Source organism: Mastigoproctus giganteus, chromosome 5, assembly GCF_048544385.1.
Source record: "Mastigoproctus giganteus isolate SK-2022 chromosome 5, ASM4854438v1, whole genome shotgun sequence".
NCBI classification, from domain to species: domain Eukaryota; kingdom Metazoa; phylum Arthropoda; class Arachnida; order Uropygi; family Thelyphonidae; genus Mastigoproctus; species Mastigoproctus giganteus.
In genome coordinates this window covers 53082136-53104055 of record NC_143579.1, presented here as the reverse complement: position 1 = coordinate 53104055, position 21920 = coordinate 53082136, and the positions used below count along the sequence as shown (strand labels likewise).

Here is a 21920-nt window from a genome sequence, read left to right as displayed (position 1 = left end):
ATTAGTTCAATTAAAAACTTTGTATCTGGGGACAGTGGTGAAGTAGCCAGAGTGGTACCTAAGAAAAAAAAACATAAAATGGAGAAAAGCATGATTTTGTACTGTCTTTTGTCTATGGTGTTTTTACACCAATATTATATATTTTTTATACTGTAAAAACTGATTTGTATTTCGTAGTCTTGGTTATTCTAGTTGACTTCATTGGTGCCGATCGCTTCACCGCTTCTCGTATTCTGTCTTTCTTCTTTATTGTGTTCACCGTTGCCACTGACAAATCTGAATTCTGTGCGATACTTGTTAATGTTTGGCCATTTTCATACATCCTTATTATTTTAATTTTCTGATCCAAATCAATCGCTTTCCTTTTCTTGGTAGATTTACTAGTACCGCTGCCACTTATTCTCTTAGTCGGCACCACGATAACAGTCAAAATTAAACTTTCTGAAAAGAACTTCACAGGGTTAAGACAAAAACTCACTATTATCACTCCACACAAGCTCACATTTTACTAAAGCACTTTTCTGGAGGTCACTGCCATAAAACAATAAAAACAATTTCCACTTTCCGGGTTGTTGTTAATGCAATTCATTATAAACGGGTAATAAACTCAATCTTCTTGCATTTGTGATGCTACTGATAGCTGGAATTCTGTGGGTTCTCACGTTATTATGGTGAAATGTGTGTCCCCTTCACTGAAATCTTGTCATAAAAAAATATAAATAGCGTAATGTAAGTCTGAAGCTACGTAAGTCGGGGACTTACTGTATCAAAAGATGTTCAGCAACCTATGTAAAAAGTATGGCTATAGATAAAAAACAAAAAAAACTTACCAGGCACTACTGTTTTCAAACTTTTGAATAATTTCAAGTTTTTGTTGTTGTTGTTTGTTTGTTATTTGGTTTTTAGGATCATTAGCAACTAAGGCCATATAGCTCCGGGGATATGCGGTGGTCATTCCCTGACCTTTCCACATCCTCCGTATTTGGTGGTCATGGGCTCGAACCCCGGTCTAATCAAGAAGTGTGTGCTACAAACTGCTGCTCCTGCCCACCTGGCTACAGAGGCTTTTTGTTTAATTGAAAGCACAACTCTTGCATTTGCCCATCATTTTCACGATTTCTAAACAAAAAAAAATTCCAACATTCCTGACATAAATAACGAAACAAAATTTGTCCTTTTGCAGTGCAACAGAACACAACAATCGACGCGACACACTAAAACAAACTAAACATTTGGTCTCCTTTTTTTGAGGGACGGGTGTGAAGACAGCGGGGGTTGCAAGATAATAGGCACACAAATCTCCCAATGCCGACTTATAACACCGCTTCTTTTCCCTTGTTTACGACTTTACTGCAAAACATCTGTTTATTCCTATTATAGTTATTACTTGAATTTTATGATTTCTGGCTGAGTTTTTTTTTTTTTTTTTTTAATTTGGAAACTTGAACTGTCCCGGTTAATCTTCTTCCTCGTTAATCTGATTCTGGTAACTCGAGAGTCTGCTGTATTACTTTTTATACTGCATTAATATATGGTCAGTTGTGTTGTTACCATCTACATTTGGAAGTGATTGTTTATCACCTTCATTAAGTGTTATTTCATATTTACTATATGCACTTTTTAATTATGGTCCTAAAACAATTACATTAAAAGGTTAATGATAACATATCTCTCACTTTAGCTCCCACTATTATTAACTTTAACAAATTTTGTTTTTTATATTTTAGTGAGAGAGAGAGAGAGAGACAGAGACTTCTAACATAAAGTATAATTACTAGTTGTTCTGAAAGTAAAATAATACATTTATGATATTTCTGGTGTATGTTTTTTCTTTCATAGAAAACTGGCAAAAAAGAAAGGAACCAGCTTAGAATCACCTACAGTTACAATGGTAAAGTTTTAAATTCTTTAGTTTGTTACCTACTTGCAAGCTTAATATTAGTTTAAGATAGAGTAATCGATCTTTTTTTTTTTTTTTTTTTTTTATTTTAGAGAAGCCACTTCATAAAATTAAAATATCTATTCTGAGCTTAAAATAATACCTTATTGATATTTTATTATTATTATTTTTTTTATGAAAACCCCAAACACGAGAGGTATTAGAACCTATAATACTTAGTACCGTGCTTGGATTGGAAGTTGAGAAGACAAGAGAAGATATTTGTTGACATTAGACTTGAACTTCTGTAGACTGTAATTTTCGGGAAATACGTATGAAGGAAGGTTGTTCCAAAAAACGGCAGTTGAATGAATAAACGAGGAAGATGAAAAGTTGGTTCTGTGAGTTTGAAGTTGGACAGTAAATGGATGTTGGCTGGTGGCGGCACATGTTCGGACTGTTTTGAAAGAGAGAGCGGGAATTATAGAAGCCAATTCAGAAGAACAGTGACCATGGAAGTAGCTATAGAAAAGGCATGCAGCAGAAACAGTATGTCTATGAGACAGCGAGTGGAGAGACTCTATTAGAGATGAGTCATTAATTAACCTAACTGCCCTCTTCTGAATGGAATCTAGAAGCCTGAGAGAGAGAAGTTTTGGGGGCACCACTCCAGATGTGGGAACAGTATTCTATGGTAGGCGGATTTTCGATTTGTACAGAGTGTACAGCTGTTTGGAAGAAAAGTAATGCCAGGAGCGAAAGAGAAAACAGAGTTTTTTAGATGCAGAGGAAGCAATATTTGTAATGTGCTTGTGCCAAGAGAGATTCGAAGTTAGGGTAATCCCCAAAACAGATATAAACAACTTTCCCAGAAATCAGAGTGTCACCAAAGATAAGCATAGGAGCGGAAGAATCCTTTTTTGCAAGATATAAGACAAGACTGAATTTTAGAAGGATCAACATAGATCAACTAAGTTGTCTTTGCCCCTGGAGATCAGCATTTAAGGAATTGGTAGCGGATATTCGAGAAGTTGAAGCTAATTGAGCAGGGCAAGGTTTCTCAAAATGGAAAATGGACTGCAATGTGCTGTTGTCGGCAAAACTATGGATAGGATTTCCAGTCAATGGAAGCAGGTCATTAATATAAAAGAGGAAAAGAGTGCGGGAAAGAACTGAACCTTGGGGGACACTAGCATTAGTGGAGAAGTTAGAAGACGGAGAGCCATCTACCATCACCCTCAGTGAGCGATCAGAGAGAAAACTGGATAACCAATTACGAAAAACAGTTGGCAAACCATAAAATGGAAGCTTGTTTAGAAGACCTTTATGCAAAGCATGATTGAAAGCCTTTGAGTTGTCAAGAGCAACTGCCTGTGTTTCACCGAACTTTTCCATTGAATTTGTCAATAAATGGGTGACATAAGCCAGAATATCACCAGTGGATTGACATTGATGGAATCCATACTGGCTATCGTTGATCAGATGGAGCATGTTGGGAATGGTGGGAGATGTTTTACCAAGATCATTAATATAAGAGTTGGAAGAAAAATGGAATGCTAGCAGGTCAGCTTTATCCTTAGCTGAAGTGACAACAGAACCATCTGGTTTTGACAGAGGTGGGAGCAGAGATGGTCAAAAGTTGCAGCCAATAGCTTTGGCAAGAGAACAGAATGCTCGGCTACCATTAGTGCAAGAAGCAAGTTTTCTACTCTTAGCCTGTTCAAAATCTAGTTTGGACTGATTTTATAATTGCTTTTCAATTGTTGTGAGCTTTGGTGTAGGCAGAAAATGAAACTGAAGAATTGGAAACAAGCCAATTACAATATGCAACATTCTTCTCTTGAACAGCCTTAGCACATTTATTGGGACATCAAAGTTTAGACAAAGGATGAGATTTTAAAGTGGAGTGTGGGATAAAGGATTCCATTCCTACAAGAATAATTTCTCTGACACAATCTGAGCAAATATTGACATCAGAAGTTATGAAACAGTAATCCGACCAAAGAAAATAAATCTCACAGTTCATCCCATTTTGCATTTTTGTAATGCCAAACAACACGAGGTTGGGAATAGCCATGAGATAAAGGCTCCATTGGAGAAGAGACAATCACCAAGTTGTGATTTGAGGTGCCTAAAGGACCATGTACTTAAAAGGGTTGTTTGTGACAAAAAGATCAAGTGTGTTGGCTGTATGGTTAGGATTGTTCAGTATTCTAGTAGGTAAATGAACAATCTGTGGAAGGTCATTAGTAAGTGCAAAAGCCTCAGCATCTCAAACAGCTGGGTTAGTGTGACTAGAAAACAGAAGCCAGCTGGAGTTTTGAGCATTAAAATCACCAAGGAAAATTACCTCACTGTTAGGAAAATTGAACTGGAGAAAGCCAAGTTGCAAAGAGAGGAAGTCAAAGAGCTCCAAGTGATTAGTGGAGTTGGGAGAACGGTAGAGAGATTTTAAGCCAGAGAAGATTGAAAAGAGAAGATTCCAAATTACCAAATCTCCGATAGGGAATATCAGAATGGACTTATGCACAAGTACCACATTTGAGGCGAAAGAAATCATATGGCGAATTATTTGGGCAACTGAGATGAGCAGTAGTTGAATCAACTGATAACTGAGATTCTGTCAAAAAAAAGTACATGGGGTTTGGCAGACTGCAAGTGGAAATGGACATCATTGTGATTAGAACTGAGACCACATATATTTGTGAAATGAACTAGGAAGTGTTTGGGAGGTTTAGATCTTTTCACAGATAAGCTTACTCTATTAGTTTGGCAATTCATGGTATATTCAATAGTAAGAAAAATGGGGGGGGGGGGAACATGCTGTATGAAGTAGCGAAATTTTTGGATATGGCGTACACGTGGTAAGAATATACCCAGATCCTTGACATGACATGACCTCGACAATGCCCCCCGCATACACACTACTCGGACTCCCTCCAGTCACTGTCTGGCAGAGTAGAGGTAGCAAGATTATACACTAGCTGATCCAGGAGCCTTCTAAAGCGTTACCAGTAGGTTTGATCTGGTGTACTAACTGGTGGCCAGCCTGCGAACACTGTTTTAGAACTGTAATGTGAAGAAGATTGGATCTCGCCATGATGTCCATCATAACCTCAAAAGTCATCAGTCATACTGCATGATGGAAGAGATGGGGAAGGGTTGACCGAAACTTAGCTCTGGAGACTAAACATGGGTTCCACTACTTCAAGCCTCCAATAAGCAAAATTGGTTGTATTGCACCAGCTGATGATAGTCATCTACCACCTAATATTGTCTGGTAACACAGAGGGGTGGCATTCCTCCATGTGAAGTAGGTGCCACACCTCAACCCCCTGCTTAAGTTGGTTTACATCTGGGTGGTCACCCACAGTGTGCATGTGCATGGGAGTTATACCTAGGATTGTTAACAGTCCCACCATCATGAAGGTGCAAGCAGAGGATTTGGCTCTTACAGACCGTCCGGACTTTGCCGAAATTTGGTCCACTTGACTTGAGTGTCACCCGAATATCAGTTCCATCAGCGTTTTAGACTCCCAGGTAGCAAGTACAGCTTGTCTGGCATATCTGAGAGAATGTCTGTGACAACCTCAAGGACCGTATATTCATTGACATCAAAAATGACCCCAACTTTTTTAATGACAGACATTTTTACATTGATAAATATCTCACCAGTATGGCATTTTTTCACCCTTTTTTTTTTTTTTTTTTTTCCATATCACCTATCCAACATGCCATTTGTTCTGATTTAAACTTCCTTCATGTGTATACCATCTTCTAATTATTATTTGAAGATTGTTATGAAAATTTCAGCTCTTAACAATTTTAACACTTTTCATTATTTTATCATTTATTGATGAACCATATAAAGAAAAGGTGTGCACTTTTTTGATAAAAAGGAGGATAATTTTTGTTTACTTTTTAATCCTCTTAAGTACTGTTTTCTTTATACATTTATCACATCATACTCCAGTTGTTTTACCATAAGGCTTTATAAGCATTATATTCTGCAGTTTGATAAGGAGAGTACATAAAAATGCCCTTGGCTATTTCATAATTGATTTATAAGATAGAATTCATTTCATGTTTTTCAATAGTAATGTAAGTCTTGTCTAATCTGGCTCAGTTTGTGAAAAAGTGGTGAGAAAGAAACAAGTGTTTAATGATTACATACTAGAAACTGTTTTATTTATGATGTTATTTTATTTGCTTGCCTATCTGTCAGTTTTAAATGAAAATTCCAAACAATTCTAAATGAGGTGTATTAAAACTTGGGTTAATAAGGAAATATCTTATGAGTACATAAAAATAGTATAATATTTGTTTTATTTTGAAAGGTGGTATATGTTCAATTTTGAGCCCAAATTTAAAAATTTGGACTAAACTTTTTCAAAATATTTTGGAAAAAAAATTCAAATTTTGAAATTTAAATTTTCATTATTCTGCTTTTCCTAGTATGAACAACACCATTGACAGTCCAGTAATAAAATATTAAATGCATAACACCAATAGTCGTTTGAAAACTAAATAGTTCCACTGGCTGACTTTCATATCTCAACATTTACAGGCATTTTATAATACACCTGCTAGCAAAGATTTTTAGTTGAATAATTTTTTTATTGATCAGCAATGTTTTACTCATAATATAATACATTGCATTTACTAGTAGTGAGAGATAATTAATTAATTGACACTACACTATTATATCACATGGTAGATTTATTATTTAAATGCTACAATTTGAAAACTACTGAAACACCTCAGTGCCAAACACTTAAACAACTCTAGCTATGTTTTGAGAACTCACTATTTGGGGTTAGAATGTTGGTTTGAGGTACAATTTTCTAGAAAGTTTTACAAAATTCTATTAATAATCTAATTATGTTAAATAATTAATTAAAGTTGTAAGGTTACCAATGGGGTTACAGTTGCTTGGTTTCAACTTTGTGTTCAGAGGGTAATTTAATAACATTCAACATTATTATGAGTCTTAATTACAATATTTTATAAGATATACTATATAATATACAATTTTAAATAATTTCAGCATTTTTACAAAGACTGTTAGTATATCATATGAACTACTTTGAAATCTACCATGAAGGAGATTTCTAGCTAGGAAATCTGCCATGAAGAGCATCCCTAATCATTAGGAAAAACCAAAAGTCATTAGGTGCAAATTAATTAATTAATTAATTACAAGGTGTATTTACGTTATATGAGGTTTCCAATTTATTTCTCATAAAGTACACAAGATACAGAAGTGACACTTTCCTCTTTTTTACGTAGTTTCCTAGAAGCTGCACACATTTTTCACACATATTCTTCTAAGCTGTGAAGGCTGCAGCAAAGCTTTCTTTGGAAGTATGTTTGGCCCACAGGTAAATGGCAGTAGCAGCTGCTTGTGAGCTAGGAAATCTGCCATGAAGAGCATCCCTAAGCATGCGGAACGACTAGAAGTCACTAGCTGCAAAGTCAGGCAAGTATGGAGGATGTGGGATAACCTCAGCATTTTCTTTAAAAAAAATTTATACACTTCCAGAACAACAGAGTGAAGCATTGTCTTGATGGAAATGAATATGATTCAGTCTGTGTACACATTTTTTCTGAAGTGCTGGGAGGAACTTTTTCTTCAGATCTTCTTCATATGAGTTTCCTGTCACAGTAAAGTCCTTTGGGTACGTAATCAATGTACCCAAAGGACTTAATCCATACAATATGTATGGATTATTTCATCAGTATCCTAGAAATAGCAATCATCATTTTCTCTGCACTAACCCACATCTCATCCATCATGACAATTGAGAAAAACAAAGATCGATTTAGGGCAACATCTCAAGTGAGCATTGCTTCACACAAGTTCACATGATTGTTTCTTTAAGTGTGTCTTCCTGATGAGTGTAGGACACCATTTTAATTATTATAAACAAAGTATACTGTTTAGGATGCTGCAATCAGTGTGACATACTGCATTGTGCTGCCATCTTATTTGAGGTAGTGCAATACTATGGCAACTCTTTGTGAAGGTATTCACAATATGAGATATAATCAAAAGGATGCATTAAAACTACCTTGATAGTATAAATGATGTGTGTGCATGAACCCATGCATTGATGATATAAATCAGTGATTCTTTACCTTTTCAACACTATGGCTCACCATATCTTTGGACCTTTTCAAGTTTTATGAAGTCTGTGCCAATATCTTTTTCATGATTTTTATTTTATTAAAATAATAGACATATTCTTTATTATTATGGAAGTATTACTAGCATGAATTTGGACAGATATCAACAAAGGAACTATGATGCTTATAAAAATAAATAAATTATCTGTCTCTTTTTTAAAAAAATAGGCTCAATTTGCTGATCTGTGATCAGTGTACAGGTAACTGATAAGTGCCCGCTGATTACAGGTTAAGAAACACTAATATATATGATAGAAAATAGGGAATTCTATTAATTGATCCAGCATTCTTCATAATATGAAGTATTATTCTATAATAACTCTTTTTTTGTTCTAATTAATACTGATCAACTGTACTGGTAAAAATTTTTGAGAAAAGTCTATCTCTAAAGCAAAAATACTGATGTACTATTTCAATCTCAATATAACATCAGAAATGCAAATTTTGCTGTGACTGCGTAGTAAGCAGTAAACACTGTAGCTTAAAATTGTGTGATGATAGTAATGGTAAGCTTGAGGTAGTGAACATTGCTCCAGAGAAAACTATCAACCGACAATCCTAAATGATAATACAAGTAAATATTTGTTATTTATGCTTGCTTCTAAGAAAAACTTTAGAAATATTTTTATCTTTATTATTTTTCTTTATTTAAATGTCCAGAATGAAGAATGGCAGCATATGTTTGGATCTGCTGAAAATAGAGCTCCATCCTCTCCTAAAATGCATCATCATTTATCTGACCCAACCCCCTTGTCAATAAAATCACAGATAAGTAAAGGCATCTCAGCACCTATTGAAGGAATCCACACTGATCAGAAACAGCTTACACCACCAGCAGCAAAAATGTCATCTAATCAGCAGCTGTTACCTGAAGAAAAAATTTCTAAATCCAGTATGAACTTTTTTTTATGCCTTCTGTTTACAACATTGGTGTCCAAAATTAAGAAACAAATACATAAAACATATTTCAGAATACATGTGATATTTTTTTTATTAATATTTATAAAATCTGCTGTGATATGAATCAGATATATAGAGATTTATATAAAAATTTATCAGTATTTTATTGGTCAATAAATATCAGTTAGAGAAGGATACTAATATGAAGCATAATCTCCTTTCCGAAGGGTCCTTGCTCCATGATGTCTCATGTCTCATTCTGAAAGTGAAGGCATTGAATAGTGATGAAGGCATGCATTGAATTTTTCACTTTTTCCAGAAATTTCCAGCATTTTATGTGTCTTTTAGGTTTTCTGATAAGTTTACTTTTCTGTCAGATTTTAGTCAATTTTTTTTTTTTTTTTTTTTTTTTTTGTTTTTTTTAACATTTTTCCAATATGCAAATACGTATGCATTAAGTTTTGTTTGTCAGTGTGAACTTATTGCATAGCTCTTCCCTTGTTTAGAACAAAGAATATGCTTTCAGAGTCTCTCTCTTGGACAGTAGTGGTATCAGCATTTGTATGGTATTTTTTCACTTGTAATTAGTTACTTTTTCTTAATTATTTGCTTTTAAAAATATTTTTGTAAATGTGCAGCTTGCCTGGTGATTTACCTTTTCTCTGATTATTGTTTTCGCTGATTGCATCAACTAGCAGATACTTCTGCAGGAGGGAGGAAAGTCTAATTTTATAGGTGGTGAGTGTTATTTATTTTTCATTCAGTACATTTTTCTTCAATTGTTGTCCTTCGTGTTCAAGATCTTCTTAATGTCACAATCAAATAGTTTGTTAAATCGTACATTATTAGATGGCATTCTCTTTTTGCACTTCTGAACAGTTGTGTTAATGCTAGCTATGTTTGATACCAGTCAATTTATATACAAAATCTGATAGATGCAAGTTAGTATTTCCCAAGGAGAGAGAATTTATATCCGTTGTAAAATTCATAAGATTGTGTTTCTTTAACATTCAAATTTAAAAAAGTTTCATTTATGAATCTTGCTTTCCAAACAAGCTTGTATTAAACTGGCTAAATGATGCAAGGAAGCAGACTTTTTTTCTGTATCTGCCAAAAAAAAAGCAATTTTCTGTCATTGATTCTTCCTTTATTCCCAAAAAATGTCCATTCAAATCTGCTTTGAACTTTACCAAACTATCTCCCTTGACCACTTTGGCAGGCAGTACATTCCAGTGATTCACAACACACTGCCCAAAAGTAAACTTCATGAGATTCTGCCTTCTATTACTAACCAAAATTTTGTATTTGTGCTTTGTAGTTTTTCTTTTTTCTCCCACTGAAAATATATTATTATTATATATTTTTAGCAAATAATTGAGATTGATAATGGGTATCATGAGTTTGGCATCATTGAAATTACAAGAAAATTAAGCATTGATATGCTCAACTCTGTTGAAATTACTAGTCAAGAGACTGCTTGATAATAATACTTTGCTAATAATGGGCTAATAATATATAAAATTATATATTATTAGCAAATAATTAAGAAAAGTAACTATTTGCAAGTGAAAAAATATATTGCTATTGTTTTCTCACCATTTTCTGATATGAGGGGACAGTGACATCCTTTTCCCATCTCACGTAGGTTGTATATATCATGGACAGGGCATCATGGCCTTCCTACCTGCCTGTTTACACTGTTTGGAAAAATTTCATGTTTGACTAGGAAATAAATCATAACCTTCAAAAATCTATTTCATCCTGAACCACTTTTAACTCCATTTCCCCTAACATATAAATTAACTCCTGAATTTCTATTCCCTAAATGCAAAATCTTACTTTTATAAGCATAAAGTTCAGTTGTCATTTTTCAGACCATTTGTTCAACTGATTTAAATCATTTTGAAGCAAAATGCCTGGTTCTAGTCATTAATCTCCCTACCTTTAAACCATCAGCAGACTTTGACAACCTCCCCTGCACTATCTCACGGATGTTATTAGGGAAGATAAACAAAAAGCCTGTGTGTACCCTGTGTGCACAAAAGATATTTTATGTGAAAACATCTTTGACAAAAATGTGAAACAGAAATGACGTCAGTTACATCACTTTCTAAATTATGTCAATGTGGTCACTAATGTTTATTTCATAAAATAAGTAGAGGGCGTGAGCCCGAACTTACCAATGGAAGGTCAAAGATGTTATCAATTCCAGCCTGTTTCAACTTGTTCCTCGTCATCCTTTTCTCATACGTATCAAACCAGTTCTCTTTCCAAATGTCGACAGAATTGTTACCCATGTTTTCTCTTTCCATTTTTGCATTCAATTTTCTATTATGCTGTTGCTCGATAGCTGACATGGTAGGTATATAAGTTACAACAATTGAACTCTAAGACATGGGTTAACGAAACAAATTACTAGTCTCTTGACTAGTAATTTTGACAGAATTGAGCATATCAATGGTTAATTTTCTTGTAATTTCAGTGATGCCAAACTCAGGATACCCATTCATAATCTCAATAATTTAACGTAAATTGCTATTCCGTGATTGGTCTTATTTATGTATTCAACAACATAAGCAGCACAAGCCTTGAAAATGTTAAATGCAAAAGGATTGAAGGGGTTATGCCATTTTTGATGAGGTTCTCATTTCAGAAAGACTTGGCCGAGTAATACCAACTCGAAGTAAATCAATATAATATGATTCAGAACTAATGCGATTTTCTTTAAAGAAGTGATTGATGCTAGTATATTCGTTGTCCTCTAGATTCTTCCACAATTTCTTATATTCAACATTATTTTTGATCGTCGAGCGTCTGCTTTTGGTATGGGAATTAAAATCATTGTAGATCGTGATGGCACATCACGATCTACAATGGCATAAATGGAGCTTCAAAACTCCAAACTCCTTAACAAGTAAAACTATGTTTATGAATTTGAGTTTACCAGAGGCCTTTGCATTAGAAATGGACACAAGCTGATTTATCATAGCTATCATTGCATTCATACTGTTTCCCATAAGTTCTTTAGAACCATTATTAAGCCACAAAAGAATGTGAGCATGTGGACTGCCACGATATTGAAATTCGATCCGTTTAAAATAGTTGACAATGTAATATTGTTGAAATGAACTGAAACGCTTAGACTGAAGTAAAGTTAAAATACAATCCATAAGTTTATATTAAAATGAATTTCACACGTTACAGCATCTTCATTAACTAATGTCACCTCTTCCATAAAATGAAGAGTTTTTGCTCTCTCATCAGGGATATCCAAACTGTTGTGTTTTAATTTTTATAAAATATTTAGCAATTTAGGCCAACCGATTTTGTTTGCACTCAATGTTAAGAACGTAGGTTTACCCAATTGTCTGATCATTGCAAACAGATCTCTTTTACATTGTGTCCAGTAATAAGTTGAATTAGGAGTCAATTTCAAAAACACTAAAATTATTTTCAATGCAGTTATTGACATATTCTCGAGATTGGATTTGTTCTTTGGTGAGTTTAGTGTCTTTTCCAACATATTTAAAAGTAACTGTTAACGAATCTCGAGTTCTTAGTCTCGTTGTTTCCATGGCCATATAAAGAAGATGATAAGGCGTCACTCCACGCCGATCTGAACAACGAAGTTCACTCAATGCCATCATAAACAGTGTAACTTTTAAATTATCTGTAAACTCTCACTACTGACCAAGGTAAATGCTAGGAAAGGACAGTTCTTCGTCATGTTCGTCAAAAAGTAAACTTTGTGGAACATTTTGTTCACCAGAAGCTATTCATAAATATTTGTCATCACTCCACACTAGAGTTTGTTGTTGAGAAACTAAATGTTCTTCAATGGGTATAGCTTCACTCATTTCATCACGTGTAGGAGCATCGTCTTGTTCCATGTTTTCATTGAAGAATTCTCCTACACATTAACACAATAATTGTCATCTATTCTCAAAGGCAAATAATCAATCATTGAATTAACATGGCACACTATGGCCATAGATGCCCATGCACCTAAAAAATTCTCAAACAAACAAACAAACAATCGAATTAACATTTACAGGAACTTTTATAATTTGGCCAAAAATTCCGTACTGGCCGAAACCATGTCTTAGTCTTTGAATTTGCACGAATGGTATACGAGGAGAAATGAGCCCTTCTGTCACTAAATCCAATCAAGGCAGATGAGGTGGAATAGTAGGATTAATGAAACTGTTGCTCTTCAAAAATATTGGACTGGAATAATTTTTGAGAGATGCTCGACAAGTATTACAAGCTTTCATAGTTGTTACGTGTGCAGTTGGAAATTCTAGAGGTAACGGGCCCCAACTGTATTCTTCAGTGTTTAATAAAATCTGCTTCTCAAAATCTTGAGAGGCAGAATTTATTAAACTCTGCATTTTTTTTTTTTTTTCCTCTATTGTTTTGAACTTGTTCTTTTGTCAACATGGGAGGCTGCTTCGGTGGATTTGAAGCTTTTATTCTTGCATACTTCTCTTGATTTTGCTCAGCTGGAGTTTTAGCCATTTTCGAAATACTCTTATAGGTTGTTAACTGAAATAAGATTTGGTAGTTTTTATAATTTAGTAGTTAGAGAAATCCATTTGTAGTTTAGTGTGATGTCATAACCAAAAACTACTGCAAGAAGTGATTGTTTTATTGTTGTGTTCTTGAATTAAAACTGTTTAAATTTTTAAATGGTTTTATTCTCATGCCTGCTACTTGCTCTATTGAATCAACGTTAGTGACTGAGTTAGCATAGCATTGTTAGTGCCATTTAAGAAGTGACGTCATTTGCATCGTTTAAAATCTATCAGTCACCTAATAAGAAATGACCTCATTTGCATCATTTCTGTAAGAAAATTTTGTTACCAGTCGGTTTTACTCCAGTGCCACCGTAGATGTTTTCACATCAAAAAACAGAAATAGCTTCTACAATGTTCCCTGAGGGCTTCTGCTTGCTATACCAGTCCGCCCTTAGGTATACCCATTTAGGATTAGTCTTTGTCGCCTATCTTTTAACTAGTCACTGATCCAACAGAGGATCTTGCCAGATCCTCTTCCAGATTTCTTCAGTTTAAGCAATAGTCTTTCTTGGAGAATGATATTGAAAGCTTTACTGAAGTCAGAGAAAACAGTATCAGAGTTGTTTCTTTTGCATCCATGTTTTCTGACTTCATTATAATAAATAAATAAATAGATTGGTCAGGCAGGACTTCCCCTTCACAAACCCATGTTGTGATGCATTAAGGATACCTTAATCCTATCAGGATGAACCTGTATTAATAGTAATAGTAGTAATCGTGGCATGTGATGCAAGAAAGTAAGCGTGTGAGCTTATGTAGCATCAGCCAAAAAAAAAAAAAAAAAAAAATTCACACAACCATTCCCTCTAAATGTTTCTCCAGTTCCTCCTTAAATTTATTTAACCATCAACTTCCACAACCAAAGATGGAAGTTTGTTCCAGCAATTAACCACCCGCTGGCTAAAGGCAAATTTCCTCACAACTGTTGTACAGCTGTCTTTCCTAAATTTGAATTTATGCCCCCTTAGGTTAGTAATCTGAACAAGTGGAAGAATCCTATCAGAATTCAGCGTGCTCAACCCACTCAAGGCCTTATACACCTCAATCAGATCACCTCACAGGTGCCTAGTCTCCAGGTGCTGCAATTTGCAGAACTTAAGCCTCTCTTGGAAACAGGATCCCTTCATTCCCCTCACCAATCTTGTTGCCCTTCTCTGTACACGCTCAAGCAAATCTACATGCTTCCTACAATGAGGCCTCCAGACCTGTACGCAGTACTCAAGACGTGGCCTGACCATTGCCTTATACAGAGGGACAGTCACCTCCTTTTTCCTGCTAGCAAAATTCCTGTATATCATTGACAAAACCCCATGACCTGCCCTGGCAGCCTGTCTGCATTGTTCAGAAAACTTCATATCTGACTGCACAGTTATTCCCAGGTCTTTTTCATTTTCTACCACCCTAAGTGTAGTACCAAACAGTTGGTACGTTCCTCTGGGGTTACTTCTACCCATATGCAATACTTTGCATTTGTCAAGGTTAAACTTCAGTTGCCACTTCTTAGCTCATCTGCCCAAATTATCTAGATCCTGTTGCAGTAACACACTGCCATTACTGTTATTAACAACCCTGCCAACCTTTGTATCATCTGCAAACTTCGACACTAAACCTGATATACCTTCATCAATATCATTGATAAATATACAAAACAACAGTGTACCCAACACTGATCCCTGTGGGACTCCACTGATAATATTAGTCTACGAAGAGCAGCGCCCATTGATTACCACCCTCTGTCTTCTCCCACTCAACCATCCTTTTATCCATTGTAGCAACTTACCCTTAATACCATTCTGCTTCAATTTGTACAGTAGTCTTCCATGTTCAACAGTGTCAAAAGCTTTCCTGAAATCCAAGTATGTGATATCAAAATTATTTTTTGCATCCAGTTCCTTTGTAACCACATCATAATATCCAATCAAATTTGTCAGACATGACTTTCCCTTATCAAACCCATGCTGTGTCTGAATTATTGCTGCAGTCTTGTCTAGATGATCTTACAATGCATCTTTAACCAGCGACTCCATTATTTTACCTGGAATAGAAGTTAAACTAACTGGTCTGTAATTACTCATGTCACCCTTTGATCCCCCCCCCTTTGTGAATTGTAGATACATTTGCACATCTCCAGTCTGTGGGGACTTCCCCTGAGTCCAAGGATGCTCTGATAATTATGGCTAAGGGTTTGCTTAGTTGCTTTGCCACCTCCTTTAATATAACTGGATAGATCCCATCCACCCCAGGTGCCTTTATGTTTAATTTCAACAATTTCTCCTCCACTTTGCTCTCAGTTATTACAAAATCATTAAGTACCCTGCTACAATTTGATAACCTTCTGGCATTTTTAATCCTTAATTACTCCTCACGTGTGAATGTAGATGCAAAATACTCATTCAGTTTGTTTGCTATCTGAGCAGAATCATCAACAGTCGAACCATTGATATCAAGTGGACCAATGTGATCATCCCCTTCCTTTTAGAGTTTATATAAGTAAAGAAATCCTTGCTGTTTTCCTTAGCATCCTTAGCCAAAGATTTCTCTTAATCTGCCTTCACCTGCCTAACCTCCTTTGTGACTTGATTACAGACTAGCTTATACTTGCCATAGGCTTCTGTGTTGCCTGATAATTTATATGCATCCCATGCATTTTTCTTCAAAGGGGTTTACAAAATAAATTACAAAGGGGTTTATTTACAAAATAAACCGTAAAGGGTTATAACTGTATTCAGATAAGGGTGGGCAATTTTAGAAAGAAGGTTGAATATAGGGATGGCAAATATACAAAATCTGAAGACAGTTAAAAAGAAAAATTGATACATGGCCAGGCAAATCTGAATAGAGTTATAATCTATTCCCTTTATAATTTATTTTGTAAACCCCTTTGTAATTTTTGTATTTCCCATTGTAATTTATTTTATTTATTTTCTTTTTCCACAGTTCCATTTCTTCCTATTGGCTTGTTAATAATAATCTTAATTCATAATTGTACTAGGATTTTAACATTCTTTCACCTTTTCATTACTACTTCATTTCTTTTTTCTGCTATCCTTTACCCCCATTTATTTCAGGCACTAGTGTACTTCTCGTATCCATCTTTGCAGACCCTGTATTAATGTTTCTTACTACAACGCGCGCGCGCATGTGTGCAGTGATGCTCAAAAAATTGCATCACTTGCAGATTTCACTAAATTTCTGTGAAATTTGGCAATATATCATATATGTTTTGTAATAGTATTACTGTGTTGTATCATCCATCTCTAGCAAGTTATCTTAGATGATGTCATGTGCCATACATGATTGTATCACCCTAGCTGCAATATAAATGCAGTGTATATGCCATGAGCCCACTATTCTGTGCTATTGTAATGGCTAAGTTCTCACAATTAACACCACATAGGAAAATTTTTGTTGCTGCATTAAATGCAGAGGGACATTCTTTGCATGAAATAGTTAAAGGATTTACTCTAGTCAGTCAACAGTGGCACTTTTATTAAGACAATTATCTAAACAATCTAAACAGAAAGAAAGGCAATCTAAACAGAAAGAAAGGAAATGGATATTCACAAGTATCTTCTGCAGCACAAGACAGAGTTCTGGTTCATCTGGTCCATTTTTTTTACAATTAATAGTTTCATATGTGTATTGTTATTATTACTTATTGATGTTCTTTCAGATATTTTTAAAAGATTAGCTGGCAGTATAAGGACAAAGAGCTTAAAAAATAAGACAATGCAATTTTTTTTAGCACCACTGTATAACTTATGTACATTATAAGGGTTACAAACGCCTATATAAAAAGATAGCAAAAACTTTAGATAGAAATTTATTTACTTGTAACTATGTTTGGAAGTAGAATCTGGTACTTAATGAAATAAAGAACAAAGTTTAAAGTTCTGTGCCATTAAGATAAGGTTATTTAAATCAAATGCCATGTGTGTGTGTACCAGGTGCATTTGATTAGAATGTCCTTACCTCAGTAATCTAGCAAACAGTTGAAATTTGTGGCCAGCACTCTTGTCCATGAACTTTCATTTTAGTTAATGAAAAACAGAGCCCAAGATATACATTAAAATGAATATTTTGAGGGTGCGTTTCAGGAAGTAATAGCTGATTGGTGTAACTACACAAAAGTGATTTATTAGAAGCAAACAAATATACTGAGCATCCAAACAATCATGTTTGCAGTCTTCAGATATATACAGATGACTCCAAAACTGATATATCCGTGGGAGCTGCAGTAATCAGTCCTATTGCAGTGTGCAATCAAAATGGCTTTAAATGTCCTTAATGATACTCTAAACACCCAGATCATAATATATACAGACTCTTTAAGTGCTGTGAATGCCCTACAGAATAAATCACAAAATTTCCATCCACTTCTCCCATAAATCAGATCTCAGTTATGTCACCTCAATGAAAATAAGCAGACTGTCATGTTTTGCTGGATACCCAGCCATGCTGGACCAGGAAATGAGTGTGCAGATGAAGCAGCAAAACACCCTGCTTGCTTGCTTCGATTGTATCTCTGTTCCTTATTCTGACTACAAACCAATCATGCGGCAAATATGCACTGAGCTATGGTCCGAAATATGTCATAACCAAACAGATAACAAGCTTCTTCAAATAAAACAGAATCCACAGCTATGGAGATCCAGTTCCCGATTAAACAGGCAGGAAGTGGTTGTACTTGAAGAGCATGAATTGGCAATATGCATCTAACACACCTATTTTTACTGCTAGGAGAAGATCCTCCACTCTGCTCACATTGTAATTCCATACTTACCATGAAGCATATTATCATCGACTGTGCACATTATCATTCAGTTAGGATTGCATGTTTCAGATCTCTACTAAACTGACAAAAACCTCTGCAACTAAGCCATATACTTGGAGATGATGCCAATTTGTCAGAACTGTTTATTTATCTAAAAATGATCAGTGTATACAACCACTTCTAGATCCATCCCTAATGTATTGATGAACATTCCAAAGTAATAGGTGCAGTTTGGCCATAGCAGTCCTTGCATCAGTAAGTCCCACAACAACAACACAATCATGTGATTGATCACCTGACACAGGAGAATTGAAATGACTGAGAGGAGATCTGAGGGATTGTCCAGTAGGCTAACAGGTTGCAAGCAACAACCAACTAGTTTGGTTAGTAGCTTTAATGTTCCATGTTGTATTCCAATTGTAACTTCATCAGTTGCAGATGTTTGTTTAAAGGAAAGGCTAGAAACAGACTTGGGTGAGGGATATAGCAAATAGCTTTTTTTTTGTGGAATAAGTTCTCGCTGTTATCAAACAGTTAGAACTAAAGACATTTGTCAAATGTATATTAGCCTGTCACATGTAAATACAGTATTTTAAGAATGAATTAGGGCTGTTTTGAAAAGTTTCTTGGCAGCTATAAAAGTCTATAGTTGGTTGGTCATTCATTACTATTTTTGAAAATTGTTTTAAAAGGCCCATCTGCCTGTTTGCTCAACAGCTAATTGGGAGTAAAGGTCAGAGATGTTATGCTAACAGCACCTCCCGGAATGGTTACTGTGAAAAAGGGTGGTACCATGCATCATATAAATTTTAATTAAAAAAGGATGTGCCTTATAACAGGGTGAGTACTGTGCATGTGTACCCCACATTTTATAAGGAACAGATCGTTACTTCCTAGTATTAAAGTAATTAATTGCTAATGGTATTTGTTAATTTTTTTTTTTTTGTTTGTTTTTACTGTAATAGTTTCTTGCTGTTCATTATTGGTACATGTGATTATTATTTCATTGCTAGTTTAGACTTCAGTTCTCCCCTTCCTATTTATCTCTCTCATCTATCAGTAATTTTCAGATCATTGTCTGCCTTGCCAAGAAGAGCTTCACTGTCTTATTCTGAAAAAGCTAGATGAACTAGCTAGAAACGATGTTTTAAGAGAAGCAAGTCGGAATGCTAATAGAGATGATCGGCCTCCACCAACCAAGTGGCGTCCTCGTGGAACCTTGGTTGCTCATCTTTGTGAGCACCATGGAGCTGTCAATAGGTTGGTGGAGAAACTTACTAATAAGAAACTAATAAAAAATTAATAAGAAATTTACTAATAAGTAGTATTTGTTTGATATGAATGTTACCTGACAATAGCAGTAGTGGTAGTACAATGAGCAATCAACAAGCTACTACTTTGACTATTAATATGCTTATGGAAAACTGTAGTTTTATCATATATTCATCAATGTCTTTATTTTATTTGCACAGGTCCACTTCAGTACTGGTGTAATTTGCACAGGTCCAGTTCTGTTATTCCAAGTATGGAATAACAGAAGGCATTTAAAGTAATCAACCCAGAGGAAAACACAGGATTCATCACTGGGATCTAGAAGCAAAACAGGAGTCCATGCAATGGAAACACCATGGGTTACTGCCATTCCAAAAATACAGGACCCAATTTAGGATGGTCATAGCCACCATATGGTGGAAGGCAGTTCAGTGCTGGACCCACTGTTGTTTTCAGTATTTATTAATGATATTGCTGAAGGTATATCAGGCTTAAAGTGTAAGTTTGCAGATGATGCAAAGGTTGGCAGGGTGGTTAATGGCAGAAATCAAGGTAAGCTACTATAACAAGATCTAGAAACCTTAGGCAGATGAGCTGAGAAATGACAGGTGAAATTTAACATTGACAAATACAAGGAACTGCATATGCAAGGAACTTCATAAATGAACAAATGCAAGGAACTTCATAAATGTAGTACCACACAGTATGTAATCCCAGATTAACATACTGTGTGGTACTACACTCAGCATAGTGGAAAATGAAAAAAACCTGTGGGTAATTATGCAGTCGGATATGAAGTTCTCTGAGCAGTGTAGATAGGCTGCTAAAAAGTTCCTGTATATCATTGACAAAACTCCATGAGCTGTACAGCTCATGGGGTTTTGTCAATGATATACAGGAACTTTTTTAGTAGGGATAAGGAGGTGATTATCCCATTGTACAAGGCAATGGTTAGTCCTCATTTTAGTACTGCATACAGGTCTGGAGGTCTTATTTTAGGAAGGATGTAGAGCTGCTGGAATAGGAATGGAGAAGGGCAATAAATGTTCTTGTTTATACTCTGACACGACTACCGGGTCAGTGGAGTTTACAATAAATCAATCAGTACAAATGCTAATCGAATTTAGCAGTCACAGGCTTGAACCCCGGTCCACTCAAAGAGTGGACCACGGTTGTGCTACTGCACTCAGCTACGTCAATCCTAAGATTAATGAGGGGAACAAAAGGGTACAAGAAAAACTTTAGTTTGACAAATTGCAGTGGAAACTTACATATTGAGAAGACTTGATCAATGTGTTTAAGACTTTGAATGGATTGAGTAAGCTAAACGTTGCTAGCATCTTTACTCTTGTGTTTGGGTTTTTCATAAAAAAAATAAAAAATAAAATTAGATCTGTCTTGAGTAACTAATCTGCCTTCATAAGCTATCTGTACATTTATACAAAGTTAAGTGTCAAATCTAAAGTAACATCAAAATATTTTACAACTGGAACAGTCTTTATGACTTCGGTATTCAAAAATATATTAAAAAGCCAGGATTATTCACAAGAGAAAAATTTATATAGGACTTCTTTCAGTTGATGAATAATCCAAAAGCACTTAAACATGTATACATAATACCTCCAGTTTCTGATTAAAAAAAAAAAAACAAAAAAAAAAAACAAAGGAGGTTTAGACTAGATTAAAGAAAACGTCCTACAATCTAGTCTAAACCTCTTTCCCTGTAATTTGAATTTATTCCCCTAAGTTCTGGAATTCTCTGTAATGTTGAAAATTCCACCTTCATTCATTTTGCTAAAACCTCTATGAGGTCACCTCTGAGGTGCCTGGTTCCCAAGCTCTGTATTCCACATAATCAGTCTTTCCTCATATGGTTGCCCTTTTGCTGATCTCACCATGCTAGTTGCCTGTCTTTGGACCCTTTCAAGAAGCTCAGTGTCTTTTTTAAGATGAGGTCTCCATACTTAAACACAGTATTCATATTATGAACTAAAAAAGAATGGAACCAGAATTGCAGAGAATGAAATAGTGGAGAATGAATTCCCTGGAGCAATACCAGTTTTTACTTCATAAATATGTGATTCAGGAGTGTCCTGAAACAAAACCCATCTCTAAGACCCAAGTTAGTATTAATTTTAGTAAACGGCCTCCATAGCCGAGTGGTCAGGAGCGGGAGTGCAGTAGCACACGCTCTTTGAGTAGACTGGGGTTCAAGCCCCTAACTGCTGAATACGGTCAATCTGCCAACCTGCACTAGACCAGCGTGGCAGATTATGGTCCATTTCCCTCAGCATGAATTGTTGAGGAGGCTTCCATCCTGCAGTGGGTTGAT

General features: G+C 35.4%; 1 protein-coding gene across 1 annotated transcript in view; it reads left to right on the top strand.

Moving 5' to 3' along the window:
- The window catches only part of Vps15 (vacuolar protein sorting 15), a 316929-nt gene that overhangs the window by 240550 nt on the left and 54459 nt on the right, over positions 1-21920 (top strand). The window contains exons 26-28 of the mRNA XM_090374029.1: positions 1840-1891; positions 8726-8957; positions 19387-19576. Coding sequence (XP_090230155.1) covers positions 1840-1891; positions 8726-8957; positions 19387-19576 — 474 coding nt within the window. The remainder of the gene's footprint in view (positions 1-1839; positions 1892-8725; positions 8958-19386; positions 19577-21920) is intronic.